At 52.9% G+C, this 27,603-nt stretch overlaps 5 protein-coding genes across 5 annotated transcripts; 2 read left to right on the top strand and 3 right to left on the bottom strand.

Moving 5' to 3' along the window:
• Window positions 1-860: 860 nt before the first annotated feature.
• Window positions 861-1,965, bottom strand: LTB4R (leukotriene B4 receptor). The gene is given in 3 exon segments (XM_061181470.1): window positions 861-1,120; window positions 1,123-1,542; window positions 1,545-1,965. Coding segments are annotated over 3 exon segments (1,101 nt in total).
• A 4,033-nt stretch (window positions 1,966-5,998) lies between these two features.
• Window positions 5,999-7,156, bottom strand: LTB4R2 (leukotriene B4 receptor 2). Its single transcript, XM_061182391.1, has one exon. It carries the CDS (start codon window positions 7,154-7,156, stop codon window positions 6,089-6,091), a length of 1,068 nt encoding a protein of 355 aa, XP_061038374.1. The 3' UTR covers window positions 5,999-6,088.
• Window positions 7,157-9,312: 2,156 nt separating this feature from the next.
• CIDEB (cell death inducing DFFA like effector b) lies at window positions 9,313-12,431 on the top strand. Its single transcript, XM_061180712.1, has 5 exons — window positions 9,313-9,764; window positions 10,081-10,225; window positions 11,141-11,290; window positions 11,529-11,719; window positions 11,868-12,431. The coding sequence occupies exons 1-5, from the start codon at window positions 9,724-9,726 to the stop codon at window positions 11,998-12,000; spliced, it is 660 nt and encodes a 219-aa protein (XP_061036695.1). The 5' UTR covers window positions 9,313-9,723; the 3' UTR covers window positions 12,001-12,431.
• Window positions 12,415-18,937, bottom strand: NOP9 (NOP9 nucleolar protein). The gene is made up of 10 exons (XM_061180710.1): window positions 18,578-18,937; window positions 17,920-18,363; window positions 16,761-16,871; window positions 16,025-16,166; window positions 15,080-15,272; window positions 14,301-14,441; window positions 13,769-13,894; window positions 13,367-13,603; window positions 13,048-13,153; window positions 12,415-12,698 (listed from the first exon to the last, which is right to left on the bottom strand). The coding sequence occupies exons 1-10, from the start codon at window positions 18,846-18,848 to the stop codon at window positions 12,541-12,543; spliced, it is 1,929 nt and encodes a 642-aa protein (XP_061036693.1). The 5' UTR covers window positions 18,849-18,937; the 3' UTR covers window positions 12,415-12,540.
• A 51-nt stretch (window positions 18,938-18,988) lies between these two features.
• DHRS1 (dehydrogenase/reductase 1) lies at window positions 18,989-26,895 on the top strand. The gene is made up of 9 exons (XM_061180711.1): window positions 18,989-19,256; window positions 19,729-19,902; window positions 21,445-21,588; window positions 21,732-21,811; window positions 24,706-24,838; window positions 25,152-25,298; window positions 25,838-25,907; window positions 26,242-26,322; window positions 26,506-26,895. The coding sequence occupies exons 2-9, from the start codon at window positions 19,753-19,755 to the stop codon at window positions 26,640-26,642; spliced, it is 942 nt and encodes a 313-aa protein (XP_061036694.1). The 5' UTR covers window positions 18,989-19,256; window positions 19,729-19,752; the 3' UTR covers window positions 26,643-26,895.
• The last annotated feature ends 708 nt before the right edge of the window (window positions 26,896-27,603 follow it).

The following is a 27,603-nucleotide window of genomic DNA, read 5'->3' as shown; positions in this document are numbered from 1 at the left end:
CACGACAACAGTCATCCCTAGGAAAGAATGACTCAACCTTCTCACTTCTGCAAATCTTCATTTCCTAAGGGTGACCACATCACAGAGGGCCCTCAGCTCCAGCCTGCACCAGAGCGTTTTAGGGGCTGGCAGAATGCTGATGTGCAGAATTCTAGGGGATAAGATCTGATGACTTGGTTCTCAAGTGAGGCCTCCTTGGGAGACAGAGGGAAGGAAAGCAATCCCCTAGGACACCTCCCACTGAGGGGACAAAGATTACTGGTAGGAAGTTGGAGTCCTGCTAATAAAGATACCCATCACAGCCTTCAGGGCAGACACCTCACAGCAGTGCTAAGTGTTCTCAGAAGGTTCGCTAAGTCAGGGAGTGAAGGTCCGCTGAGTCGGAGAGTCTGGAGTGATGAGCCCACATGGGTGGTCTTCCTTGGCCAGCTCCTTCAGGAGTCTGCAGCTCTGTGTTGTTCTCAATATGATCTGCAGACCACCTGCCTCAGAAGCAGGGAGGGAAGGAGGTCTGATTTCTATGTCTGTGTCTCTTCCAAAACTGAAAATCATGGGAAACTAAAGGATGTGCCTCTCAGCTACTGAGAAGGACACCCATAAGGGCAACCAGGAGCACCCGAGTCCGCCATAATACACATGCCCCACACACAGGGTTGACCCAATTTCAGACTTCAGTTTTAATTGCAAAGCTGCCCGTGGGGGCCAGGCTCCCACTCTGCCCTGACTTGCCCTTCCCCTCCCTCTCTTCCGCTCCACCCGCCACCTGGGTAAGAGGAGGTTGAAGCATTGGGTCAGGCCAGCGTGGGCGTATTCCCCCAGGAGGAAAGCGACCGTCCTTCCGCTGCCGCCACCCCGCAGGCCTAGTTGACTTCGCTTCGCTCCAGAGGGTTGGTGGAGGCAGTGAGGCTCTCGGCGGGACCAGGTTCGGGAGAGGCGGGGGCGCCCCTCACCGTCTGGGCCAGGGTGCCCCCGCGGCGGCTGCTGGACGCCTCGGACCCAGTGCCCTCCAACAGCTTGGCGACGAGGGCCATGCCGGCCGAGCGCAGCAGGCCGCCGGCGGCGCATGCGTACAGCACGGGGTTCACGCTGCTGCTCAGGAAGGCCAGCGTTATGAGCGCTTGCGGGCCAGGTGCAGCCGCTGACTCTCGGGCCCGGACCCCATTGTCTTGCCCGCCAGCGCGCGTACCGCCTCGGCCAGGTCCACCACGTGGTAGGGCAGCCAGAAGGCAGCGAAGGCCAGGATGATAAAGGCCAGCAGCCGCCCGGTGCAGCGCCTGCGGCGGAAGCGCCGGACCCGCAGCCGGCGCCAGATGTCGGAGTAGCTGGCCACCACGGCCAGGAAGGGCAGCAGGAAGCCGGTGACCACCTCGAAGAACAGATGGAAAGCCCTATGTGCTTCGCTGGGGTACTTCGGTAAGCAGACCAGGCTCCTGTTGTCCGGTCCCAGCGTCACCTTGCGGTACAAGATGACGGGCGTGGCCAGCCGGACAGACACCACCCAGATGCCTCCTAGCGCCCGCCAGGCAACTGTCTTGGTGCGATTTTCTGGGACGCAGAGGGGAGGGCCACCGCCAGCGAGCGGTCCAGGCTCATGGCCGTGATAAGCAGGATGCTGGCATACATGCTGACTCCGCAGACATAGTGGAACAGGCGGCAGCCAGCCAGTCCAAAAGTCCAGGTGCCTTGGGCCGTGTAGTAGAGGAAGAAGGGGGCAGTGAGCAATACGGGCAAGTCGGCCAGGGCCAAGTGTAGCACCAGCAGGGCAGTGACAGAGCGCTTCCGCATCTTTACCAGGATGCTCCACACCACAAAGCTGTTGCCAGGCAGCCCCACAGCCAGTGCCACTGACAGTACGATGATAACCAGCAGAGAGATGAACATGACACCTGGTGAGGAGGGTGCTTCAGGAGATGTAGTGCTCGTGGCTATTGCAAGGACCTGGAGAGCGAGGGCGGACACGCACATGAGGGAAGGGACAAGGGTTTCCTGACACCCTGGACACACCTGGCCTGGGTATTCCACTCTGTCTCCAAGACCAGCAGCATCAGGTGCACCTCCGCAGAATACTGCCCTCATCACTGCCAACTGACCTGTCTTAAGGGGATCTGGCTGAGTAGAAAGACTAATTTCCTCACTGGGCCACAGGGCCCCTTCCTGCCCACAGACCCAATTGCAAAATATATAGCAACAGCAGAAGCAGTATTTCCAGACCCTTCAGCCTCCTTCCCTCAGGAGACCCTGAAACCCAGAACCAAAGTGGGGACTTTCCTTACCAATGCTGCACCCCTCAAAAGGCTAGCTCCTTTTCCCCCCGCCAGGCCCTCAGCCCTTCAGTCCCACTGACTTCTTCCAACCACCTACCCACTCGCCCAAGAGATGCCCAGGGCCCACCAAGAATAACAGGGATGGGGAGGATTTCGTAGATAGGAGACAAGACTAAGTCCTCCCAAGTCATTTTACCGCTGGTCAGCCTTTCTTTGGAAATTCCTTTGGACCTTCTCTTATGGCTTCACACCCCACCCCCCGCCGCCCCGCCTCCCCTACTCCCAGGAAACTTACTTAAGGCTTTGCCGAGCACTGGTTGGAAGCTGGTGTCAATCCCAGGGTGAGAACAGAGTGGTGTAGCCTATCCCCAGATCTGTCCCAGTGCCAGGGGCCTGGCCTGGGGTCCAGGTTCTATCAGCTAAGTCAGCCAGAGAGGAAGTACCACAGAGCAGGGGAGGGAGAAGACACATCTTCCTGAGGGTGGGGTGGAAACTCCTACCCCCTCCCTTCACTAGATGAGGTGGAATATTCTTCATGTTCCAGAAGAGCCCAGCTGGGAGGAAGACTCCTCAGGGGTGGGGCCAGAAGAGAAGAGCCCCGGAAGGGGCAGTGAGAGAGGAAAGAGGGGTGAGGGGGTGAGTAGGCTGGGGTGTGGCCTCACATGCAGGTCTAGACTGAAGAATTGAACAGAATAATAAATTGCGTCCTACAGGAGAAGGAGGGAAGGAAGCCAGAGAGGGGAAATGGACTCAGATTGAGAGGTCAGAATGTTGGGTATCTTTATATTTTCTGTGAACGATGTCGATTTTTAGATTAATAGGAAGTGTAGGTTGACGCTGTGGCTAGGTTCTGGGTTTGGGTCAGGTGACGTCAAAGAGGACAGCATTCTGTGTTTGGCTTGGATTCAAGCCATGACCGGGATTTGGGGGAGAGGACCCTCTTCCAGCACCGCTATCCCTCTCCTCACTTAAAAGAACTAGTTCCATTCTAGGTCAATCTCCATTCTCTTTGGTAGAAGCCAAAGTCCAAATGGTCTCTCTAGTATCACACAGAATGACAATTTCTTCCCCTTCCGAACCACCTGCCTTGTGTTTGCCCATGTGGCTACCCTGCCACATGAATTTGGACCCAAGATCTGGGCGCTGGGCAAGGAAGTCAGCACCACCTCTTTCCTACCTTCCCACAGCTGACTGTTCTGTCCCACCTTAGACACACAGAGAAAGCAGAGGTGAACACAGGGAGCAGACATGAGGGAGTGAGGGCAGTGATGCCTTATGCCTGCCCTGCCAAGAGGGGAAACCAGGAATGTGGAAAGGGAAACAGCCCCTAGAAGGGTCACTCTTCCGGCCCCCTGGAATGAGGACAGTCTCCTCTTGAACTCTCCTGCGAAGCTAAGAACCAAAAAGTCTTATCTTCCATCTGACCATGAGCCTTCCTGCTTCCCTTCCAAGTCTGCCTCTTCTCAGGAAAGATGCACAGTGTAATGGTGGTCATTGAGGTCCCTTATCCTCTGTAGTGCCCCTACCTTTCCTGCTTTGAGAAAAGCCAGAGCAGAGTTGACCCAGCAGTTATCAGGCAGAGGGTATGGCGAAAAGAAATGGGCTGAAACCGCAGCAAGAACTGAAGACAGAGTTGAGGAAGGGCTTTCTGACCGCAGAGGGTGTGTGAGAAGGGGAGTGTGTAACAGAAGTTGGGGAGCCTCTGCCCCAGTGCGCGAGGACAGGAAGAAGCCCATGAAGTTGGTGTTTGGGGATAGAAGCTTCTGGCTCAGAGCTCCAGGGTCAACCAGAAGTCCCTTCTGACAGGAACTGGGTTGTCTTTGCCTCTTCTCCCAAACTGCTCCCCACCTCCATTTCTCTCAATGGCCTGTCTTCCTCTGCCCTAGACTAGACATTCTAGGCATACTCTCTGTCCCCCAGGTCTGGAGCTCCATCCCAACCCCAGTTTTGGTGGCCCTGACGTGACCCTGAGAACTGGATTTCCTTTGCTCTCTCTCTTGGGCTCTGCCTGGGCGGTGTGAACAGTCACTAAAGCAGAACCAGGGTGATGGTCAGGGTGACCTCTCAGGTAAACAACCATCTAAGTTTGCCAGAGACTGAGGGGGCTGGGACAAGAGACTTTCAGTGCTAAAGCTGAGAAAGTCCTGGGCAAACAGGGATGGGTTGGTCACCATGGTGACCACACGTGTGTGCACACGGACATCCCCTAAAAAGGACCCCATCCTACATCCCCAAACTCAAAAGTGTCAGGATCCAGAACAATTTTGAGACCTAGAGATAGAAAGATTCCAAAAGATGGGGGCTGAGCAGTACTGGGGGAGATGAGGAACAGCTAGCAGTCTTGGGAGGAGTCAAGACTTGGCAAAAAGGAGAAAGAGAGAAAGGAAAGGTGGCACCTCCCTGAAAAATTCCTCCTGTCTTCCAGATATCCACACCACTCCCCATACCCATCATCCCCAGCCCCCAGAGGGCCCCTGGGTAAGTGAATGCCTGTTCCTGGGCTCCTTTTTGAGTCAGGTGACCTTTGCAGGGAGACTTAGATTCAAAGAAGGTAAGTCTCAGACTCCCACTGCCCCTCCCCAATGTACCAACCACAAGACAGACAAGAAAACTTTCCTTTCAAACCCCACAGATTGACCTTCCCCTTCCAGAGCCAGTTTCCTCTCCACTCAGCTCTAACAGACCCCAAAGAATGGATCCCATCACCACCCTTCATCCAAGCACTCATACCTTTCCTTCCTCTTTCTCTCTTTATTTCCAAAGCAGTTCTATGGGTTGGCTTGGGGGAACCAGGCCACTTGGGCTGGGGAGGACAGGTCATGATGCCACCGAAGGCTGGCATTGCCCAGCCTTGGCCTGACCCAGCAGGGAACTAGGTGACTTCGGTATCACTCAGGTATGATGAACCGCTGGAGGGAGCATGCTTAAGCCATCGTGTAATTGTTGCCAAAAGCTTGGCTCCCTGTCCACCAATGCCGAATAGAAATACGGAGACAAAATCTGGAGGAAATAGAAAAGAGTAGCTTTATTCCTTTGGCCATGCAAGAGGGAAACACAGTAGGCTAGCGCCTCAAGAACTGTGCTCCCCCTCTCCTGGGGGATTACAGAGGGTCTTATAGGTGGAACTCGAAGTCCAGGGTAAGTGATAAGGATCAAAGTGGTGAAGGTTTTGCATTCTTCTTCTTCTTGCAATATTTTAAAACGGCCACAGCTAGCAACAGGCAACAGGGTCTGGTGTCCTTGAAGTTATCCGCCCATGACCTTCTTTTAATGCTGTGAGAGAGTGTAGGGGGAGAAGAATGCCAGGTGCAGAGTATAATTCCTATGGAATCAGAGAGTAATTAGCTTTGTTTAGCTTTGTGAAGGACAAGTCTAGCTACAAGTGTTTGTTAGTAGTAACAGCTAAAGAGTAACCAAGATTGTTTAACTCTTTCAGGCCTGTTTATGCTGTTTCCCCAGCCTGTTCATTGTTTGCTTATTTTCCTTGCTTATCAGAAAAGTCTCATTTCTATTTTTGCTGCAACATAACGGCCACCCAGTGTATTTCACAATAGCTTCTGGCAACAAGTAAGCAGCTCTGGCACCTGGGCACATGCCAACCTGCAAGTACATGATACTCTTTAACACGGACCACCACCACTCATAGTCCCTCAGTTTGAGGAACCTGGGCCTGCCCCAGATGTATGATAATTCTGCCCAGACAGATCCAAACTATGGTCAGAGAAGGATCCCCAAACCGTCCAGAGTGGTTCCCTGAGTTCTGGAAGGCGATGGAAGGGGATAGGGAAGAGCAGGCCCGGTTGTAGGGTTTGACGTCAAGGGTCTCATCCCTGACTGTCCTTCTCCGCCCCGCCCCCGGGGTCTCCATTGCCACGGCCCTGCCCCAGCACTTTGAGCCGAGGGGTAGCTCGGAGCTCCACGGTCCCCTCCCTAGAGTGGCCGACCCCTCGGGCCTCTCCGGAGCCCTCAAAGAGCCGCGTGAGGAAGCGGGGACCCGCCCGGGTCAGTAGATCCCCGGAGGTGAAGAGGTAGAGCAGCGGGTTGACGCTGGAGCTGAAGAAGGCCAGAGCCGTGGTTCCGGCTCGCGCCGCCTGGCTCGCCCCGCCCAGCCTCGCCAAGGCTCCTTCGGGCGGAGCCAGCGCGGCGAGCGCCTGCAGCACGTTGACAGCGTGGTAGGGGGCCCAGAGCAAGCCGAAGGCCAGCACGATGGCGCCCACCAGCCGGCCCACCCGCGCCCCGTGCCGCCTGGCGCCCCAGCGGGTGCCCCGCAGCCGCGCCAGCGTCACGCCGTAGCAGCCGAGCACCAGCCCGAAGGGCAGCACGAAGGCGGTCAGGGTCTCCAGGCTCAGGTGGGCGGCGGCGTGGGCGGGCGACGGGTGGCACAGCTGGCACACGCGGTCCGCCCAGAGGTGGCGGTAGACGGCGGCCGGGCTGGCGAGCACCAGGGCGGCCAGCCAGACGGCCAGCAGCAGGCGGCGGGCCAGGGCCGGGCTGCGCAGCCGGGGCGCCAGGAAGGGGCGGGTGACGGCGAGGCAGCGCTGCAGGCTGAGCAGGCCGGTGAGCAGCACGCTGGCGTACATGCTGAGCGCGCACACGTAGTACACGGCCTTGCAGCCCGCCTGGCCCAGCGGCCAGGCCTGCCGGGTCAGGAAGGTCACGAAGAGCGGCGTGAGCAGCAGCACCGAGCCGTCGGCCAGCGCCAGGTGCAGCACGAGCGTGGCCGCCAGCGGTCGCCCCCGTGCGGGCCGCCAGCCCGCTAAGCTCCACACCACGAAGCCGTTGCCAGGCAGCCCCAGCAGCGCCGCCAGCAGCAGGAAGGCCGTGCCTGTGACCCGCGAGGTCTTCCAGCTCAGCAGCGTCTCGTTCCCCGGGGGACCGTAGCAGACCGACATCCTTAGGCGCCTACGGGAGGCTGGAAGGAGCCATGGAGCGCTTTCAGGTGGGGCAAAGGCCCACGTTACGCCTGATGCCAGTGAGAAGGGACTGTGCCTCCCTCACTCCTCTGCAGCCTGCCTCTCTTCTGTCTGGGAGCTTCTGTCTCTTCCTCCAGGACCCCAGCCTCAGCTCAAACACTGCTTCCTGGAACCCAAATTCTCTGCTCTGGGTCAGCCGACCTCCCCAGTCCTGACTCCCAGGCTGTCACTGCCTCCACCTTCCACCCTCCTAACCTGGCCTCTCCTTCTTCGTCCAGCCCTGTTGCCTATACCTCAGGGCAAAAGTGAGTGGAAGGGAGTATGGTCTCATGGGCAGATCTACTTACCCAGCTGGGAGCGAGCAGGGTTGGGGGCCCTCCAGGGGCCTGGGGAAGCCCAAAGGCAAAGGAGCAGTGGGCCAGGTGCCTAATCCTGTCCTGTGCCTGTCAGGTTGGCAGAGGGTGAGGCGAAAACAGGGAGGGACAAGGTGGGGCTCCTCTCGGGCCTTTCCTGGGGCCCCTCCCTCACCCTGCTGCTTCCCATCACTAACACGTCCAGGCGTGTGAGAGCCCGCCTCCCCAGGAAACAGGATAAGCTGAAGGGGTGCAGATAAGGTCCCCTGGTCGTGTGGGTGAGTAGGGACACTGCCGGATCCTGCCCCTGGGTCCTGCTTCTGCGCTCATCCCTCCCCACCCCCTGCCCCCCACCCTCTGGTCCCAATCCTCCCACTCTGCAGCTCTTAAGCTGTCTGGCCGCTCTTGCCTGCACTCAGCAGAGAAGGCGTCCCAACTCCTCATTCCCCCAGCTGCTCTACCTTTGCCTGTTTTCAGACTCCTGACCCTGCTGAGCCCCCTTTTTCCTCAGCTTCCTACCTACCCCTCTCACCTCTTGCCTGGGACCCTGCCCCAGTCATTCCGCCCTCACAGCTCTCAGTGGGCTGTCAATGACAGCTTTCAGTGTAAAGCATGGGCTAAGTTCCGGGCGGAATGGGAGATGCATGGAGGTGTGAGGGGCTTATAGCCTGGTTGAGGAGTCCTAACTCACAACCATGAAGAGGCCACACTGCCAGGCTGCACCAGGATACAACACAAGGAAAAAGGAAAGGGCGCAGTGTAGAGACTTATTTCTCTAGGTCGTGAGGTTGGGCAAAGCTTGGAAAGGAAGAAATTTGGTAGATTGATGAAATTTAGGGAAAGGGAAAAAAGGCTTCTGCCCAGTCAACAGCCAGAAGGGGGTTTCTTGGGAGCCAGGACACCAGTCTTGTCTCAGTTTGGGTTCCCTCCAAAGCAGAGCCTGAGTCGAGGGCATGGGTACGGGTAATCTTGTATTTGGGGGGTCAGGTCGGGAAGCAGGAGTGAGGGAGCAGGGGAAGAGGGAAGAGGAAAGCCAGTAAGCGTGTGTTATTGAGTTCCAATATTCAGTGGGCATCAGGAACCTCTGAGTGCACAAAATAACTTCCAGAAAGACAGAAGATGGGCGTTTATGGCCAGCTCACATTCCCCATTGTTTAAGGGTTGTCCTAGAGGCATTAATGCCCTTATACACACTTGCAGCCTGTACTTGTCAGGGGGCTGAGTGGGCTGCTACAGCTTCAGATAAGACTCCTGAGCAGGAAATCAGAGAGACTTACGCTCATGTGAGGGATTCACTGACAGTGAGAGTCTGAGCTTCCTCACAACTGTTCATCACAACTGCAGCTGAAATCAGAGATGGGACACGGGGCACCGAATGCTAAAGTCCTGATGCCATCAAAGGACCCATCCCCTCTTCCGCCATCCACATCTCCTTCATGCCTATAAAGTGGCCAATGGAGAAAGGTGAGAGAAGGACTAATCCAGTGCAGCTGAAGCAGGCAGTTCTTCTGAAGAGAAGTGTTGAGCCAGCCCCTCCCCTAGCCCACAGAGGGAAGAGCATGAAAGCAGGAAGGCCAGGGTCCCAGACAGGATCCTGGTGATTCTGGATCCATGGATCAGGACCCATCCTCCCCTCGCACCCCACCCAGGCACACTGCCTGGAGGTGTCCTATTTTCTCCAAGCCCTGCCCATCCTCAGCACGGCCTCCCTGTTCCTAAAGCTGCAGTTCATGGCTTTTTCAGTAGGTGGCAGCACATACAGAGCAAATCACATAACCAGCTTCACACAGATTGGGAGCCAGAAGAAATTGGCCCTAGAAATTACCTCGATATAAAGAAACACACCGGAGATCACATTCCATCCAATTACATAGTTCCCATTTACCCTCACATCACACGCTGCCACCAGAGACACACACACAAACTTCCATGGCTTTTGCTGGACATATCTGGGCCTCGATCCTTCCTCCACGACCCCACTTGGCCCTTCCCCTCCTCCCTCCCCTTGGACTTTGCCCTTCTCGCTGGCCAGGCAGGGGGGCCAGAGTCCGGGCTTGACTCATACCCCACCTCGCTGGGGCTGAGATCCCAGCTCCGTAACAGAAAACACCACCACTTCAGCTCCAACCCCGCGGAGAACCACCCAGCCCAGAACTCCCGGGAGAGGCAACTCTCCTGCTCCTTCCCTCCACCATGGAGTACCTCTCTGCCCTGGACCCCAGCGGCCTGCTCAGGTGATTTCTAACCCTTCTCTCCACTCTCCAGCTCTGGGGATATAGGCAGGGTGACAAAGCTGCTTTCAGACCCTAGAAAACTTTCGAATTTGTACCCCTTCCCCTCCCTGCCCCTTTTCACAGTGGGCTTGTCCAGCTCCTGAACTGCCCCCACCCCCAGTCCATGGTCTCTCCCTCTCTCCCCGAGCTACTTTAATCTGCACACCTAGATCCCTCCCTCCCAATTTCCCTAACGCTCCAGCTATCCCACGCCCATCACCCCCGCTGCACTCACCAAACCCCTCACTCCTTCTTGACCTTTCTTCCCACCTACCAGGTCAGTATCCAGTATGAGCGCCGATTTGGGCCGTAAGGTCTGGACCTCGGCTCCACCACCCCGGCGACCTTTCCGTGTCTGTGATCACAAGCGGGCCACCCGGAAAGGCCTGACAGCTGCCACCCGCCGGGAACTGCTAAACAAGGTGAGTGGGCCAAGTCCCTGGGTTCCAAGAGCAGGGGCAGCCAAGGGGCTAGGGAAGAGTGTGAGCTTGGAATAACGAGCAGGAAGGGCTGCAGCTACATGGCTGCCCCTCCCTCTGAGGGCTGAAAGCAGGGGGGTGAGCCCAGTGGCTTCGGCTGCATTTGAGTCAATGCACTTTTTTTTTCCCCAAGGAGTGGGCTTTTCTTTGGGGGTGGGAAAGGAGTAGACAGGGTTGGAGGGATAGATTTCAGAACTCAGTATGGAACGGCAATTTGTATGACAGATCAAATTCAAATCCTGATTCTGCCGCTTCCTAGTGTCAAAACTTGGGAAGTTATTCAGCCTATCAAAACCTCAGTTTCTTCATCTGTAAAAAGGGAACAATAATACAACTACCTCCTAGGGCTGCTGAAAGGAGTAAAAGAGAATAATGTATGTAAAGTGCTACATAGATACTTGACACTAGTGAAGACTCAAAAAGGTTAAAAGTTATTATTACTGAAAATAGTTCTGAAGAACTCTGTGAGGGTCGGGGAGAGTGAGGTGGGACACTGGAGATAAGACCCCATCGTGACAGGCCCCATCAGCATAATGCCTATACCCATTCAAGAGAAACTGGCTAGCTTTTCAATTCCTAACCAGTAGGCATGGCTTGGAGGGAAGCTGAGAGAGATGACAGTGACATGGTAGGAGCAAAGCAGGAACAAATAGGAAAAGGACAGCCCCTAGTGAGGGTCCCCCAACAACTAAAGAACACCGTGAGCTAGAGCCATTAGAAGGGATGGCAAAGCACCGGGAAGGAGAGTTGGGATATCAATCAGCATCTAGGGTCAACCGTTGGGTGCTGGGCAGCTGGACGGGGAAGGGGCATGGGATAAGCGCTGCCCCTTCCCTCCTCCTTCTTGCCACTGGGCAGGCACTGGAGACTCTGATGCTGAGTGGGGTGCTAACACTGGTGCTGGAGGAGGATGGGACCACAGTGGACAGCGAGGACTTCTTCCAGCTGTTGGAGGATGACACATGCCTGATGGTGCTGGAGTTGGGACAGAGCTGGAGCCCCAGCAGGGTGAGAGGCCCACACTGGGGCTGCTTAGGCCACTGACCCTTTCTGTCTCTCCCGAGCCTCTTCTGCTGCCTAACCCTGATCTTGGGGGCAGAGGCGATGGGAGAGGTGAGGAGTTGTCGAGGACTCCTTATAGCGGACCAACAGTCCAGGCAAGGGTGGGTCTGTCCCAGTGCTGACGGGGATTAGTGGTGGGTGTCAGTATGTGAGGGTCCATTGCACCGATGGGGGGGCCCTACAGGGTGGGGTGCTGTCGTATGGCCTGGGCCGGGAGAAGCCCAAGCACAGCAAGGACATCGCCCGCATCACCTTCGATGTGTACAAGCAAAACCCTCGAGACCTCTTTGGCAGCCTGAACATCAAAGCCACGTTCTACGGGCTCTACTCCATGAGCTGTGACATTCAAGGACTCGGCCCAAAGAAAATACTCAGGTCAGAGACCAACATGTCACACTTCCCCATCCCTACAGCTGCACTCCCCTACCCTGTTAGCTCCCCTGTGGAAAACCCCCAGACCCCAGCCTGTGGCCTCCTCCCAGGTTCCCCCACCCCGTGACTTCCTCTTGTCTCTGCCCTTCAGGGAGCTCCTCCGATGGGCCTCCGCACTGCTGCAAGGCCTGGGCCACATGCTGCTGGGAATTTCCTCCACCCTTCGTCATGCAGTGGAAGGGACTGAGCGGTGGCAGCGGCAGGGTCGCCTCCAACCCTACTGAGAAGGGGCTCTGAGCTTCTGCCCCTAGACTCATTCCAAGAGACAGACTGTAAGGACTGTGACAGCGTCAAGTTTGGGGCCTACACACAGTGCAGGCTCACTAACTCGCCTGTTTTCCCCAGTCTTCTGATCCCATAGTGACAGGCCCATCAGCCTAACGCCTTCCACCCCAGCCTATACCCATTGCTGAAGAATACTATCCATTCCTAGCCATCTTTCCAGCCTCCCACTTACCCTGAAAGGCCACAGCCTGTCCACAGGCATCTGGATCCCACCCTGATTGCTGCTACATCTAGAGGTCCTTACCACTCCCTCCCTGTCCCTAAGCTCCCCAGTGCCCTGAAGAGAGCCCTCTCTAACTTTACCTTGAGATCTCTATTTCTTTGTACCCTTCCCCCCCAAAATAACAAAGGTGTTTCCAGTAAAAATATAAAAATGTTTATCAATAAGACTTTTGACTCCAATTTAAACTAGGAACAGGACAGGATAGATACTCCGTTTCCCCCTGCCCCATCAACACCCAGTCCCAGATCCAAAGGCCTTAGTCTTCAAGTATTGAGTTCAAGGCCCGCCTCCGCTTGGCCACCGCCCCCTGCTGCTGTTCCCAAGCCTCTCGCCGCTTCAGGAAGGTAGTCAGGGCCACGTTTCGAGCTACATGGTGGCCAAAAGGGTCCCTTATCAGCTCCTGGTTCCGCGCCCCTGCAAAGGGAACCATTCATGTTCAGTATCACCATGCAGTCACCCACCCATCCTTGAAGAGACTCTACTTGGGGTGAAGGTCCCTCCATTTTTTTGGAACCCTGGGTCTGCCTCAGGATAGAGTTAACACTCCACTGTCCAAAGAAGAGAAGTCAGGAGGAGGGGTGGGAGCACAGGGCTGCACAGTCCGCAGAGTGGCCGGGGAGAGCAGACTGCCAAGAACCCATGGCCAAGACCACCCTTTGGAACTGAAGTCTCTGCTTAATTTAGGTCCATTCCCAGCCACCCAGCTCTTTACAGTGAGGAAAGGGAACATTTGGAAAGGTCCAAGATCGGTGCTGGTACTCACCCAGCTCAGCAGCAATTTCCTTCCGGGCCCCCAAGGCTGCCCCACTCCAGATGGCATCAAGCACACGGCTGCCGTGGCGACTACAGGCCAGAGCCACATATTGTCCCTGCATTGAGACAAGCAAGGTAGGGCCCTCTAGGGCAGTCCACAGAAGTGTGTTGGGTGGGGGTGGGCGTGAGGGCTGAAGTTAAGAGGCTGAGGTGAAGCAGTCTAGGAACTACATATCCTCTCTGGGACTCCGAAGGACAGTCCTGGGGGAAGCTCACATTCTCTAAACGGAGGATGGCAGAGGAATCAAAGCAGAAGCCAGAAATCTAACCTTTAGGGTCTTCAGCACCCGGCGGCGCTGCTTGCGTGTCACGGAGGGGCTGGTCAGGACAGCATCAAGCACATGGGAACCAGCAGGGCTTTGGGCCAGAGTCAGAAGCTGTGGTCCTGTCAAGGCGCCCAAACTTCGAAGTATAAGACCAGGACTGGAGAAGTGCAGCAAATGCTGGAGCAGTAGAGACCCAAGGACTGTCACTTCCCCCAGGTCCCTGGCGGTGGCCATTTCTACCTGGAAGGACAGAGACAGGGAATTAGGAGGCAGCCACCAAACTGCCACCTTCACTTGGATGAAGCCAGAGATCTCACCACCCTCACCTCAGTGGTGAGGGGCTTCCTAAGCCCTGGGAGGCCTGGTCCCCAGTTAGTCACAGGTTTGGCCTCTCCCCTACCTCACCTGGTGCTCTGCGGGCACTGCCCCCTCCTCCTCTGCCAGTCCATAGTACACCTCATAAGTCATCAAAGTGGCAAAGAGAGGCACACAGGCCACTTGCCGGGAAGAGGGCTCTGCACAGTGGAACGCCTAGAAGGGAAGACAAAACATGAAACTGAGAACCTCAACTAATTCATCCCTAACCTCGACTTCCCAGACAGGGGAAAGCATTCAGGACAGATGAGAATGCCTAACTCCACAAGAACATAAGCTGCATGCGGACAGGATCTCATCTGCCTTGCTGTATCCACAGCCTCCATATATGTAACAGGGACTGAATAAATATTTATTCCTTAAAACTTCTCTCTCTGTCCTGGGAGACAATTTTCATTCCAGGGCCATGAGATGGTTTTGGCTTCATTTCCCCCTGTATCTGTGAACTCCCTGGGCACTAGACCTCTTGGGTCCACAGATACAACCACTGAAGATTAGCTAAGTCCTAGCAGGTGGAATTTGAACTGAGGGCATAAATGGGTTGCGGGTAACCACCACTCACCTCCAACAACAGCTGTAGGACCTGGGCTTGGTGGATCCCAACTCTGTGGCAGGCCCCGACCAGGGCAATGACTACCCCTGGGTGACCCTGAGCCAGCACAGCTTCCAGGGCAGGGCTTAGCTCCTCAAACACGGGGGACAGCTGAGGGGAAACATGGGTTAAAGAATCTGGCATTCTGGTAACAGTGGGCTGAGTTATTCAGAGAAATCTTCCTGCCAAAAACAACTAAACATGCTAGATAAAACATAAAAGCATTGCCAATAACAGGACTTTGGTTTGGACGGATAAGGAAGGTCCAGAACAAAGGGGCAGTCTTAGAGGTGCGGCCTCCCATGGGGAGGGGATTGTAAATGGCCATACTCTCAGGATAAGGAAGGACTAGAATTAAACCTCCCCTTCTACCCTAGATCTCAACCCATGAGATCCCAGGGAAGCATGCCTTGGCACTAAGCAGCAAAGGAAATGAGAAGCTACGACAGCAGCTCCAGTGCTCATATGGATTTGTAGCCAAGTACCCAGAGACTGAGCGAGCCACGGAAGCTCAGGCTGAGAACTTGAATTACGCCAGTCCCCTGCTGGCACTGGCACCTGAGAGAAGCCAAAGCAAATCCTTTCTGGGAAGAAGGCACCTTCACCCTAAGCTCTGGGAACACTCCAGGAATAACGCCTCAAGGGGAACGGCCAGCACACTGTTGAAAATACAGAAGCAGGCATACAATAAAGCAAGTCCCAATGAACAAGAACTAACAGACACAGACTCAGCCAAGTTCCTGACTCACCAGCTCAGGAGTGGTGACAGCATCCAGGAAACGCTGCAAAGGGAAGTTAGCAATAGGATGTGCAGCCAGGGTCTGCAGCTGTCCTTGCAAGTGATCCTCAAAGAGGCTCTGGAGCTTTGGGGGCTCCGACACCAGCAGCACCTGCTCCAGGAGTCTGGAGCTCGTCTGATCGCGCAGAAATAGCAGTAGGGGACTGGGGACAAGGAGAGGGTGATCAGATAGTCTTCACTTCACTTCATCCAAAATAACCACATCACTGGACTTACCATGGTGATCATTTTGAAGTGTACTGAAATAGCAAATCATCACGTTGTGTAACAGGAACTAATACAGTGTTGTAGGTCAATTATACTTCAAAAACAAACAAACTTATAGGAAAAGAGATCAGATTTGTGTTTACCAGAGGCAGGGGCCCTGGCGGGAGGGGGAATTGGCACAAGGCGGTCAAAGGTACAAACTTCCAGTTATAAGATAAATACTAAGGATGTAATGTATAACAAGATAAATATAACTAACACTATTGTATGTTTTACATGCAAGTTGTTAAGAGTTCCCATCACAAGGAAAAAAAAATTTTTTCCTACTTCTTTACTTTTGTATGTAAATGAGATGATGGATGTTCACTAAACTTATTGTGGTCGTTGTTTTGTGAGGTAAGTCAGTCAAATCATGCTGCACACCTTAAACTTACACAGTGCTGTACGTCAATTATATCTCAGTGAAACTGGACAAAAAAATAACACGGCTATATACATATATATCTCATATATATATCTCATATATATATATAGCTCATATATATATTTCATATATATACATATGTACACACATGCACACACAGAATGAAAACCTTTGTCTTTTAAAACAAACAAACAAAATACCTACATCATGTCATTCATTTCACACAGCCCACCACCTTGGTCAATCCTGAGGCCCTGTCCATACCTGCCATCTGCTGAGGAATTGCGGCTACTCAGGTAGCCCATCACAGCATTGCAGAGGTGGGCACAAAACTGGGGCAGCTTGCGGTGTAAGATCTGTAAGGCCACTTGAAGGCAGAAGCTGGAGATCTTGTCAGTGATAAACACTGTGGGGGAGGGCAGAAATAATAAAAGCGGCTTTCCCAAAATCCAGACAACCTGTAAAACCTCAGACCTCAGGCAACAAGGTTCAAGGGACTATGGACACAAATGGTCTACATAGGGCCTTTACAACATCAAACCAGATAACATTTGGAAAAAAGAGGGATAAGACTGATCAAAATAAGAGCCTTGGGCTTCCCTGGTGGCGCAGTGGTTGAGAATCTGCCTGCTAATGCAGGGGACACGGGTTCGAGCCCTGGTCTGGGAAGATCCCACATGCCGCGGAGTGACTAGGCCCGTGAGCCACAACTACTGAGCCTGCGCGTCTGGAGCCTGTGCTCCGCAACAAGAGAGGCCACGATAGTGAGAGGCCCGCGCACCGTGATGAAGAGTGGCCCCCGCTTGCCGCAGCTGGAGAAAGCCCTCGCACAGAAACGAAGACCCAACACAGCCAAAAATTAATTAATTAATTAATTAATTAATTAATTAATTAATTAAAATCTGGATATTATTTAAAAAAAAAAAAAAAAAGAGCCTTGTTTGATGATAATCACCCCCAAAAAAGAAGATCCTAGATTTCCTCCTATTTCCCTCCTTACCAGCAATGTCCTTCAGAAAGCAGGAGCTCAGGTTCTGAAGACAATTCAAGAAGGTTTCAGGGACCTCGAAATCGGTTGCCTTACATTCCCGAGATGGGGCCCTTTGTGCTTCTGAAGGAAGATCAAGAACGTATGCAGTGGTGAGATCACAAACTGCCATCCAGGAGGAAGAATAATTCCATAGTTGACCAAGGATTCGGCTTGGAGATGCAGAACACATACAACTCAATTGGTACAACGCAATGTCTCGTCTCATGTGGATGACTGAACTGAGACTACATTTCCGTTTTAATTTTTCTAAGAAACTTCAACCAGCTCCCCCATGGTCCATAGGAGATAGTCCAAACTCCTCAGTCAGGAATTCAAGGTGTTCCAAAATCAGGCCTCACCTAAACTTACTATCTTATTTCCCAATGTTTTTCAAACTGTAGGTCCGCTGCCTATGAGTGTATTACGAAATCAATCTAGTGGGTCTCAACAAGCTTTTTTTTTGGCCGCACTGCATGGCCTGCGGGATCTTATTTCCCCAACCAGGGATCAAACCTGCGCCCCCTGCAGTGAAAGCGCGGATTCTTAATCACTGGACCTCCAGGGAAGTCCAAGCATTTTTTTAATGTAACACACAAAATAAAATGAAAATGGAGGGAATTCCCTGGCAGTCCAGTGGTTAGGGCTCCAAGCTTCCACTGCACGGGGCACAGGTTTGATGCCTGGTCGAGGAACTAAGATCCCACAAGCCGCGTGTGGCACAGCAAAAAAAAAGGGGGGAAAGAAAATATCAGAGTGGGTTGCATGTAGTAAGGGTATTGTTTCCTGACCTTTTGCTTGAATCCAGTATGTGTATATATACACATATGTATGTCATGTTTAAAAAACTTTTCCATACTGTGAGTTCTGGTTAAAAAAAAGTTTGAAACGCAATGCTCAAGTGAATCATCTCTTCCACTTGCCCCCATTCTTCTAACAGCTGTTCCCTAAACACACCTATGCATCCTCACCTCTGGGCCTCTACACACACTAATCTTTGGCCTGCTATCCCTGACCTAATTTCTCTGCTAATTCTTCAAGGTCATGAAGAAATCTTCTGCTTATTCTCTCCTTCTGAACTTCCTAAACTCTCCTTCCCTCTGGGTCCATATCCCTTTCTTGTAATACTTACCAGGTAACTGGGAGCCACGGTGCCTGGCTCTCTCAGACTCCAGAAGAGTCCCTCCCAATACCTGCAGCAAAGTTCTGACCACGAAGCTGCCATGTGTGTCTCCACAGTAGAAAAGAAAATCATCACACACCTCAGCGGCTAGTCCCAGGCCCAGCTCCTCCAGGGTCTCCAAAGGACCATCCTTCCCATCCTCCTCCTCCTCCTCCTCTGCAGGGCTCCCTAGCAATCGAGGCAGCTGCAGCAAAGCACTTTGCAATACATGGACCCCACATCGATGACAGGCCACAAAGCGCAAGTTGGGCCGCAGAGCAGCCCATACTCGACACAGCGGTTTCAGGGGACTGAACCCCAACAGTTCCTGCAGCATCTCACTACCAGCCCTGTTTGTGGCCAAGGCTAGGGCCTGAGCCTCCACTTCTTTCAAAACATTGTGCACCATCAGCTCTGGAAAAACAAGAAAAGAAATATATTAAAGAGAATGAGAGGAGGCTACGGTTATGTTCCATCACTTAACCAAGGGGTGCGGAGGGACGAAGGGGATATAGGAGATGAAACTAAGTCCTCACACCCTGGGGACCCACGAAAATGTCCTTACCGGTCCTGGATTTTATGCCCAAATAAGTGCCTCCCTTGATCCCACCCCAAAGTTGCTCCCTACCTCGTTCTTCTCCCGTCTCGGGGACCTCTTTCAGCGCGGAAAGCGCCCGGCGGAAATACCCCAGAGCTTCTGGGCTCAGGTGAGGGTGCGCATCCGGAGGCGGCTCTGAGCGCCCATCCGGAGGCGGCTCTGAGCGCCCATCCGGAGGCGGGCAGGGTTGTCGCTGGCGGCCTGGTGGGGGGCGCCCCGAGCCCTTGGCTCCGCGCCCTCTTTTGCCGCCAGCTGGGAACCGGCGCCCCGCCTGGTGTGGGGAGCGGGGACCCAGCCCCATAAGTGCTTCAGCGCCTCTCCGCCAGCGAAAGCTTCCTTAGCCGCAGGGGGAACCTCAAGCAGTCGGATGCTGGCCGGGGCCGGGCAGAGTTTAGCCACGCCCGCGCGCTCGGGGCGCCGCGTCACACGTCATAGCCCCGCGACTACCGCTCCGGGGTGGGCGTGGCTGAGTCTCAGGATCGCCCTGCTCTCGCTTGCCAACTGCCCCGGACCCGCAGGGTACTCTTCGACCCTCCCCTCCGCGTCGCCAGCGGAAACTGGGTCAGAACGCTGACTTCCACCCCAGCCTCGTACTCTGACCCCGTTGTTGTCACCTCGTCCCGCTCCCGCGGCCAGAATTAAAGTTCTCGATTTCGAGAACTTTGCGAGCGAGGCGGCGCGAGAACTCCAGCGGCAGCACAGGTGGCAGGTAAGGGGCGCGAGCTCCCTCCACTTCGGGCTCGGGGTCCCTTGGCCTCGCGCCCACCCCCGACCCGGAAGTCTCGCCTCCGGACCAGCGGCCAGAGCTCCAGAGAGCTCAGGACTCCGCGTGGACGCGCTGAGAGGGACCGCCCCGCTACAGTCCCCCACCCAGTCAGCCCCACTCAGAAAGTCTCAGTAGGTGGCCCTCTTGGACAGCCCCACTTCTTCACTCCTTGGCCTCCCAAAAGGGACAACCAGCCATGTCCTGGGGCCTGCACTAGTTATCCCCCTTCTTCACTCCTTGGCCTCCCGAAAGGGACAACCAGCCTTGTCCTGGGCCCTGCACTGGTTATCCCCCTCTGAAATTTCTCTCCCATCAAAGGATCTCAACCTTGGCTCCCCTTCCTATCACTGTCAAGGTCCCCTCTCTGCATATACAGTCTGCAGGCTTCCCTCAGAGCAAGTCCTTGCTTCCACAGATTTAATCCTTTCGCTTGTGAGTCATGCCAGCTCCCATGAAGGGCCAAGTGTGCGTGGTTACTGGTGCTTCCAGGGGTATTGGCCGGGGCATCGCTTTGCAGCTCTGCCAAGCAGGTGCCACAGTTTACATCACTGGCCGCCATCTGGACACGCTGCAGGCCACTGCGCAGGAGGTGAGTGCTTCTCCCGGGATCCCAGGGGCAGAAACCACCTCAGGGAGCCCTTCCCATTAACCACTCCTCTTACCCTCTTACCTGAAACCAAAATATTCCTCAGTAAACATGAACATCTTTACTCAAAGTGGGATAAGTAAACCCCATAAGTAACTTCAGATCAGGTCATATTTTGCCACTGAGTGAATTTTATGAAAAAACTTTCTGTTGGAGAGCTTCAGGGATTTTGGAGTTGCATCTTCAGAGTTGTGGACCTGTGCTTTTTCTTTGTTTTTGTTAAGACTTTATTGACTTGTACATTTTCACTTGACTTTTCTACTGAATTTCAGTTAAATAAATACTGGGGTGCGTTTGATATGCTAGGCATTGGGTGAAGCACTGGGGTTACCAAGATTAGTAAGACATAACTTCTGCTTTTAAAAGAGAGTCCAGCAGGAAGTCTAAGGCAAAAACGGATCATTTCAATGTAATGTGAATACAGTAAGTGATAAAAGTAATTAATATGAATATGGTAAGTGATAAGTGTGCCCAGAATGCACTGGGAATATGGGTGAGCAGTTAGGCAGGGAGGTCAGAGGGTGGGATCCAGAGCATGGATCTGGAGAATATGATGATTGTTCTTGAATAAGGTATTCTTTATCTGAAGTTAGAGGATGGGGGCACATTTGTAGAGGGTGAGGCAGAACAGAAAGTAGAGATAGTTCATGTCTGAGAGCTTTGATTTCTCATTTACTAGGCAGAAGTGTTGGTGGAGTGAGGGTAAGAGGGCTGTGATTTTAAGTCGGGATTCCGCATGAGTGGCGAAGAGTGGGAGCTAAGGGCACGTGAAATGGAAATGACCAAGGATGAGGAAAAAGATAGATACTCATTTCTCAAGAGCAGCCTCCAAGGGCTTCCCTGGTGGTGCAGTGGTTAAGAATCCGCCTGCCAATGCAGGGGACATGGGTTCAAGCCCTGGTCCGGGAAGATCCCACATGCCGCAGAGCAACTAAGCCCGTGTGCCACAACTACTGAGCCTGTGCTCTAGAACCCGCGAGCCACAACTACTGAAGCCCGCGCACCTAGAGCCCATGCTCCGCAACAGGAGAGGCCACCGCAATGAGAAGCCCGCGCACCGCAAGGAAGAGTAGCCCCCTATCGCCGCAACTAGAGAAAGCCTGCGCGCAGCAACAAAGACCCAACACAGCCAAAAATAAAATAAATTAAATAAATTAAAAAAAAAAAGAGCAGCCTCCAAGCCTTGTTTGTCCCTCACCCTCCACATGCAGAGTACAGTGCCTTGCACATGGTAGGCCTCCGTAAATGTCTGTAGATTTTAAACCTGGGATCCCCATCCACCTTCCTCTACAATGATAGGACCTAGCATTCCTGAAACTCCTCAAACAGGCACCAGAGGGCAGTATTGCCCACCATGTTCCTTCAGCTGCTGGCTGTGAGTCCTATGATTGCCTTCTCAGCTCCCACGCTGGGAGTTGAGGGGAGCTGTGTTATGTCTCATACTATGTTCGACGGGAAGTTCATATCCTCTCTAACCCCCTCCAGGCACAATCCCGAGGGGGCCGGTGTGTGCCGGTGGTGTGTGATTCAAGCCAGGAGAGTGAAGTGCGAAGCCTGTTTGAGCAGGTGGATCGAGAACAGCAGGGGCGTCTGGATGTGCTGGTCAACAACGCCTATGCTGGGGTCCAGGTGCTCTTTGAACTTTGACCCCAGCTCCACACTCCTGACCTTTCCCTCTGACCTGAGTCCTCATCCCCACTCATTATCCCTTCCATTACCCAGCCCCTTCCTGCCTTCAAAGCGTCCTATTCACGACTCTCCCTGTCTTCCAGGCGATCCTGAACAACACTAAAAAGGCATTCTGGGAAAGCCCCGCCTCCATCTGGGATGATATCAACAACGTCGGACTCAGGTAGTAGGTGCCTCCCCTGCCACCCCGCTAAGGGCCTGGGCTCCCCTCACTCACTCATCCAAGCTGAGGGCCCAGACGTTTCCCCATGTGCCCTCTCCTTTTCCCTCTGATCTTGTCTCTTTCTTCTCCCTTGTCCCATTTGTCCACTAACTTCTAAAGAAGTTTAATCCAGGTGAATCTGTACCTAAGAATGTCAACTTTTGCCTTGTTTCTGTCAGTAATTTTCATCTGAATTTGCCCTTACCCTCCCTCCTGCCTCATTTTCTGCCCATCCAAATGCATGACCCAGAAGGGAGCCTCTTTCCCTCAGTAAAGCATGCCACCTGTAGTCAGTATTTCCGAAGATGGCTAGAGGAAGAAATTGTTTTGTTTTAGATCAGAAGAAGGTCAATAAGGAAGAATGAGTGCCAGCTATCTTAGCCTTTCCCTCCTCACTTCAGACCCACAGGCAAGGGTACTCCCAAGTCCAAGTTGGGAGGGCAGGGGTGTCATGGGGTTACACATACATCTGGCAAAGGAGTGAGATGAAACACAGCATTCAGAGTTCACCCAGCATGACATACATCAGTTAGGTCTGTGTTTATTGTTGGAAAGAGGGTACCCTCTCAGAAACTACACTGCATGGATGTGATGAGCCACTTGTGGGAGTCACCAAGAGATTATATGCAAATCTACTTCTAAAGCGTCTAAGGACACTCACGGCTTCTAGTGGCAATCCCAGGGAAGCAGGATTAGAATCCACTTGTCATTTCCAAAGTGGAATAAAGGTTGTGAGGACAGAGGGGGATGGTCAGCCAAGAATCAAGAAAAGAAAACCCGGACTTCCCTGGCAGTCCAGTGGTTAAGACTCCACGCTTCCACTGCAGGGGGCGCGGGTTCAATCCCTGGTTGGGGAACTAAGATCCTGCATGCTGCATGGCGTGGCCAAAAAAAGAAAAGAAAACCCAAAGAGCTAGAAATTGGCAACACCCATATCCTTAGCCCTCCAGAGAGAGGGGCCTTCCACACTCTCATCTCCTGCTGGTCAGGGTTTTGAGCCTGTGAAGCAAAGGCCTGGACCCCAGCCCTGGAGCCCTGATGAATTCTCCAAGGTGAAGGTCACTCTGTGAGCCTCCTGGAAGTGCACCAATACCTCCTTTCACCTCCCACACACACATTCACACTTACTGTGCCTTTCCTCTGCATTGCCTGAGGCTGGGCTTCCTTTTGATACCACACTCTACTTGTTTTCATTTGGAGGGTCCTGTTTCCCATGCAAAAGAAATTTCTTTCTGGTTACCAAGTATGTGTGTGTTATTTTTTTAAAAATATACTGTGAAGACCAGTATAATCTTATTCCCCTAGTCACCACCGCTTTCTCTTTTGCCTGAGATATAGCTACTGTTAATAGCCTAGTATATATTCTACCACTCATTTAAATATTCCACTGGGAAGAGATACCATAATTTATTTATCTAACCTCTTATCTGTTGCAACAGTGGAAAACAATTAGGTCAAAAAATATGACTTCTTAAAGATTTTAATAAGCATTATCAAACTGTCCTCTAAAAAGACCCCACCAATTTATAATCTCACAACAGTGAAGGAGGATATCTGTTTCCCCGTGTCCTCAATAATACTAGACAATATCAGACCACGAGGTCAGGCAAGTTTTGCCATTCTAATAGGCCAAAGATATCTGAAGGTGTTTTTTAATTTACACTTCTCTATTATTTGTGAAGTTGAGCTTTTTTTTTCATTTTTTATTGGTTCTTGATTCTTTTGTGAGTTGTGTTACTAAGTTATTCTTTTCACATCAATTTATAAGAGATCTTTGTACAATAGATTCCTTTGATGTGTGTTTTACAAATACCTTTCTCAACTTATTACTCATTGTTTGCATTTATGCTTTCCTCAGCTATATATACTTAATTGTGTACACATGTATGTATTTGTACATCTCTATATGTATATATGTCTTACTGTTAAGAAGTCATGTTTCTATCTAGGTGTGATACTGAAACAAGTTTTCCCTACCTCAAGTTTATGAACACATTGTCATGCTTTCTTTTAGTGCTTTTGTGCACTCATTTTTTTATATTCAAATATTTTGGGAATGCATTTTAAAACAAATGAGGTAGAGAACCAATCCCACCCACTAAATAACTGACCAGTTGTTCCAAATCCATTTATTGTGTGGTCCATCTCGCCCCGTTGGTTTGAAATGTTCCATTTGTAATTCGCTGAATTCTCCTTTACATTTGGATTAATTATTGAGTATTTTGTTTCATTGACTTACTTATGTATTGTTATGCCAGTCCTGCATTTTTTTAACTATTATGTCACTGTACATTTTAACGCAGGTTGGCGGGGTGAGGGGAGCATATCCCCCTCACCCACATGATATTACTCTTCCTTTTTCAGAATTTTCCTGGCTATTCTTACACATTTATTCTCACTGAGCTTTAGATTGTTTTGTTGATTTCTCCAGAAGTCTTATTGAGATATAACTCAAATTGACTGAATCTGTGGATTAGTTTAAGTAGAACTGATGTTTTACATGTTGATTCTTCTAAACAAATTATGTCTGTACTTGTTCTTTTGTATTAAGCAGAACTTTATAGTTTTTCTTTGTAGATCCTATACATTTATTATGTTTTATCCCCTGAGCTATTTTAGCTTTGTTATTGCTGTCATGACAGAGTGCTTTTCTTCCATTACAGTCTTCTAAAGATTGCCGTTTCTTAACCTTCGGTGGTTAATTTTACCCGTGTCCCTCTCAGAATGTGGCCTCAAGCCCTTGATTCACCAGGTTTGCGGCCTTCTCCTGGATCAGAAGCCATTAGGGGGCAGAAGAAACTTCCCGAGACAGCCCTGAACGTGGTTCATTCCTTCTTCTTTGCCCCACCTTCTAGAGGCCACTACTTGTGCTCTGTGTATGGGGCACGGCTGATGGTACCAGCTGGCCGGGGGCTCATCGTGGTCATCTCCTCCGCTGGTGGGCTGCAGTATTTCTTCAACGTCCCCTATGGCGTGGGCAAAGCTGCGGTGAGGACCCACTGGCACAGGGGTTGGGGACAGTCGTGGTACCCATAGCTCAGGAGAGACAGTCCCCGGTAGTCAGAGTGGTGAGGCTGACTGGCCCTCACCTCTTCCTCTGCACCTGCATGGATGGTTCCTTTGCCTGGGCTCCTCTCAGCTGGCCAGGCTAGGCAGTGCACTGGGGAAGGTGGACAGCTGAGACAGGGCTCCTGGGAAGGCCAGGGGGTTGGGGCATCCTCGGTGGAAGCAGGGAAGGCAGGGGAGGGAGGTGACGTGACCAGGTGCCCTGGCTCCCACCTGGCCTTCTGTCCCTCTGCAGTGCGACAGGCTGGCTGCTGACTGTGCCCGGGAGCTGCGGCGCCACGGGGTCAGCTACGTGTCGCTCTGGCCAGGGTTGGTGCAGACAGAACTGCTGAAGGAGCACATGATGAAGGAGGAGAACACTGCTGATCCCCTGGTTGAGCAGGTTGGCAAGGGGAGGGCGAGGGTGGCAGAAAATGTGGGGATCAGCCGCTCCATCCTCAACAGCAAGACAGTAACAACAGAGTAAATACCCAGGTGCTTGTCGCTGCAGGCGCAGGGCTGAGCACTGACACACGTTATGTCCTTTTCTCCTATAAGGGAGACGGTGTCTCCATTTCACAGACGGGGAAACTGAAACTCAGGGAGGCTAAGAAACTTGCTCAAGGTCACATGTGCCATAAGTGGAAAGATTATCCAGCTCCAAAGCCCATGCCCTTGACCTCTGCTCTGAACTAATCTAGAAGGCCCAGACATAATTGGCAACCCCACATCCTTCCACTTAGGAAAGGCAGTGGGTCCTGGTACTGGGGTACAGGGCTCACTGGATGTGGGGAGGAATGATTCCCGTACCTTCTGAGATGCTGAGTCCTGCAGGTGCAGTGATGAGCGCCTCTGTCTCCTGGACAGAAGCTGAAAGCAGGGAAGGGACTTGGGCAGTGCTCTTGGAAATTAACCCTTCACTTCTCTGCCCCTGTGTTTCAGTTCAGATTTCGTTTCTCATCTGCGGAGACCACAGAAATGAGTGGAAAATGTGTGGTGGCCTTGGCAACAGGTGAAGAGGTTGGGGGCAGCTGGTAACAGGAAAGGGCATGGAGGATCTGCAGGGTGGTGGCAGCCAGTTCAGGGTCCCGAGCCAGGAATACGCCCTTCTTTTCTCTGGCTTCTGGAGACCCAAAGGGTCCGATGCCCAGTTTGAGATATGGGAGCCTCAGGAACTGGATCCTGGGAGATGTGGCCAAGAGCCAGAGGCCCGGGAACCTTCCTAGAAACAGAGAGAAACAAGTCTGGGTCCCTAAGCCTGTCTCGGTAGTGCCCTGTGCCATTGGGCCCAAGCCTTGTCACCCTGGGCCGCACCCGGGCCGTCTCAGCTGTCTGTGTGCCCACAGACCCCAATATCCTGAGCCTAAGCGGGAAGGTGCTGCCATCCTGTGACCTGGCGCGGCGCTACGGCCTGCAGGACGTTGATGGTAAGAGCTCTGGCCCAGCAGCCAGCCTAGACCTCTCTTCCTTCTGTTCCCGGCTCACCCCTTCTCCCTCTCTCTCTCCCTGTTCCTTCCTCCCTCACCTTCCATTCAGTCTCCTCAGCCGGGGTGGGGGTGTCTGAGGAGTGGGAAGCAAGAGTCTAATCCTTCTTTTCCTGTGATCTGCAGGCCGCCCCGTCCAGGACTATTTGTCTTTGAGCTCCGCTCTCTCCCATGTCTCCAGCCTGAGCTGGCTGGCCTCCTACTTGCCTGGCTTCCTCCGAGTGCCCAAGTGGGTTATGACCCTCTATTCTAGCAAGTTCTAACCCTCCTGGCCTCACACAGTTCTGCTTCCCTTTGGGCTGAGTGGTTGGCCTATCTCAGTGGAACAAGGCCTCCTTTCCCGCCTACCTACTGCATACCCTTGATCTGAAGAGAAGGCCTCTGCCGTGTGCCCTGGTTGAGCCGTAGGGGCCTTTGTAGGTCCTTCTTCAGGTCTTCCTTGCCCCTGCGTTTTACTTTTTGCCTTAATATTGAAAAATGTTCTGGGGGCTAATAAAGGTCTCATTTCTCCTTCAACTTATTTTCAAGTGCTGATTCTATGCTCAGGAAGGTATTAAGTACTTGAGAGAAAGACCTAATGGTATGCAAAATGTGTAGGTTCTCAAGGATCTCTATCCCCAGGACAGGCCCCTTTCCTCCACATCTGTTCCTCCTCTTCCCTGTAGAGCTGCCCATCTCAGGAGCACCTGCCCTTTGGCTCCCATGCCCCAGCTGGGGAGCAGGGTCCCTCCACAGCCAGAAGCAGGCACGTCCCAGTCCCTCACTGCTTTCCCACCCCCTCATTCTGCCATCTCTTCAGGGATGCCTGCTGCCTTCTAGCTGGGCCTGATCCCTGGGTGAGGCCCAATCCAGGAAGGGCAAACTCCTTGGTGTTTACAATTTCCTGGAATTTGGGAGGAAAGTACTATCCAGATCCAAGTGAGAGGCAGAAGAGTAGTTGATGGCACTGACACACTCACATTCTCCCTCTTGGGATGGCACCACCTGAACTGCTTTCTGAAGAACTGACTGCAAGAACCCTTTAGGGCTGCCTTTCCTGCTTGGCGGGGGGGGGGATCTGTCCCAGCCCGAGACAAGGCAACAGGGTGTGTATTCCAAAGAGGAGCTGAGGGCCACTCTGAGGACACCTTCCCACCAGCAGCCTCGATGGCCATCAAGGTAATTGGATGGCTGCTGTAAATCAGAGTGGCATAGATAATTTCTAATCTTCAAAAAAGGCAGGGT

The sequence above is a fragment of the Eubalaena glacialis genome, chromosome 2 (genome assembly GCF_028564815.1).
Source record: "Eubalaena glacialis isolate mEubGla1 chromosome 2, mEubGla1.1.hap2.+ XY, whole genome shotgun sequence".
Taxonomy (NCBI): domain Eukaryota; kingdom Metazoa; phylum Chordata; class Mammalia; order Artiodactyla; family Balaenidae; genus Eubalaena; species Eubalaena glacialis.
This window is presented reverse-complemented; position numbering and strand designations above follow the sequence as displayed.

Coding starts and splice junctions, on each gene's coding strand:
- CIDEB (XM_061180712.1), top strand. CDS start 9,724: ATGGAGTACCTCTCTGCCCTGGACCCCAGCGGCCTGCTCAG. Junction 11,291..11,528: donor AGAGCTGGAGCCCCAGCAGG/GTGAGAGGCCCA, acceptor GGGGCCCTACAG/GGTGGGGTGCTGTCGTATGG. Junction 11,720..11,867: donor GGCCCAAAGAAAATACTCAG/GTCAGAGACCAA, acceptor TCTGCCCTTCAG/GGAGCTCCTCCGATGGGCCT.
- NOP9 (XM_061180710.1), bottom strand. CDS start 18,848: ATGGGGCTGGGTCCCCGCTCCCCACACCAGGCGGGGCGCCGGTTCCCA. Junction 14,442..15,079: donor CTGTCACCACTCCTGAGCTG/GTGAGTCAGGAA, acceptor GTTTCCCCTCAG/CTGTCCCCCGTGTTTGAGGA. Junction 13,604..13,768: donor CAGTGCCCGCAGAGCACCAG/GTGAGGTAGGGG, acceptor CTGTCCTTCCAG/GTAGAAATGGCCACCGCCAG.
- DHRS1 (XM_061180711.1), top strand. CDS start 19,753: ATGCCAGCTCCCATGAAGGGCCAAGTGTGCGTGGTTACTGGTGCTTCC. Junction 24,839..25,151: donor ATGGCGTGGGCAAAGCTGCG/GTGAGGACCCAC, acceptor GTCCCTCTGCAG/TGCGACAGGCTGGCTGCTGA. Junction 26,323..26,505: donor CGGCCTGCAGGACGTTGATG/GTAAGAGCTCTG, acceptor TGTGATCTGCAG/GCCGCCCCGTCCAGGACTAT.
- LTB4R2 (XM_061182391.1), bottom strand. CDS start 7,156: ATGTCGGTCTGCTACGGTCCCCCGGGGAACGAGACGCTGCTGAGCTGG.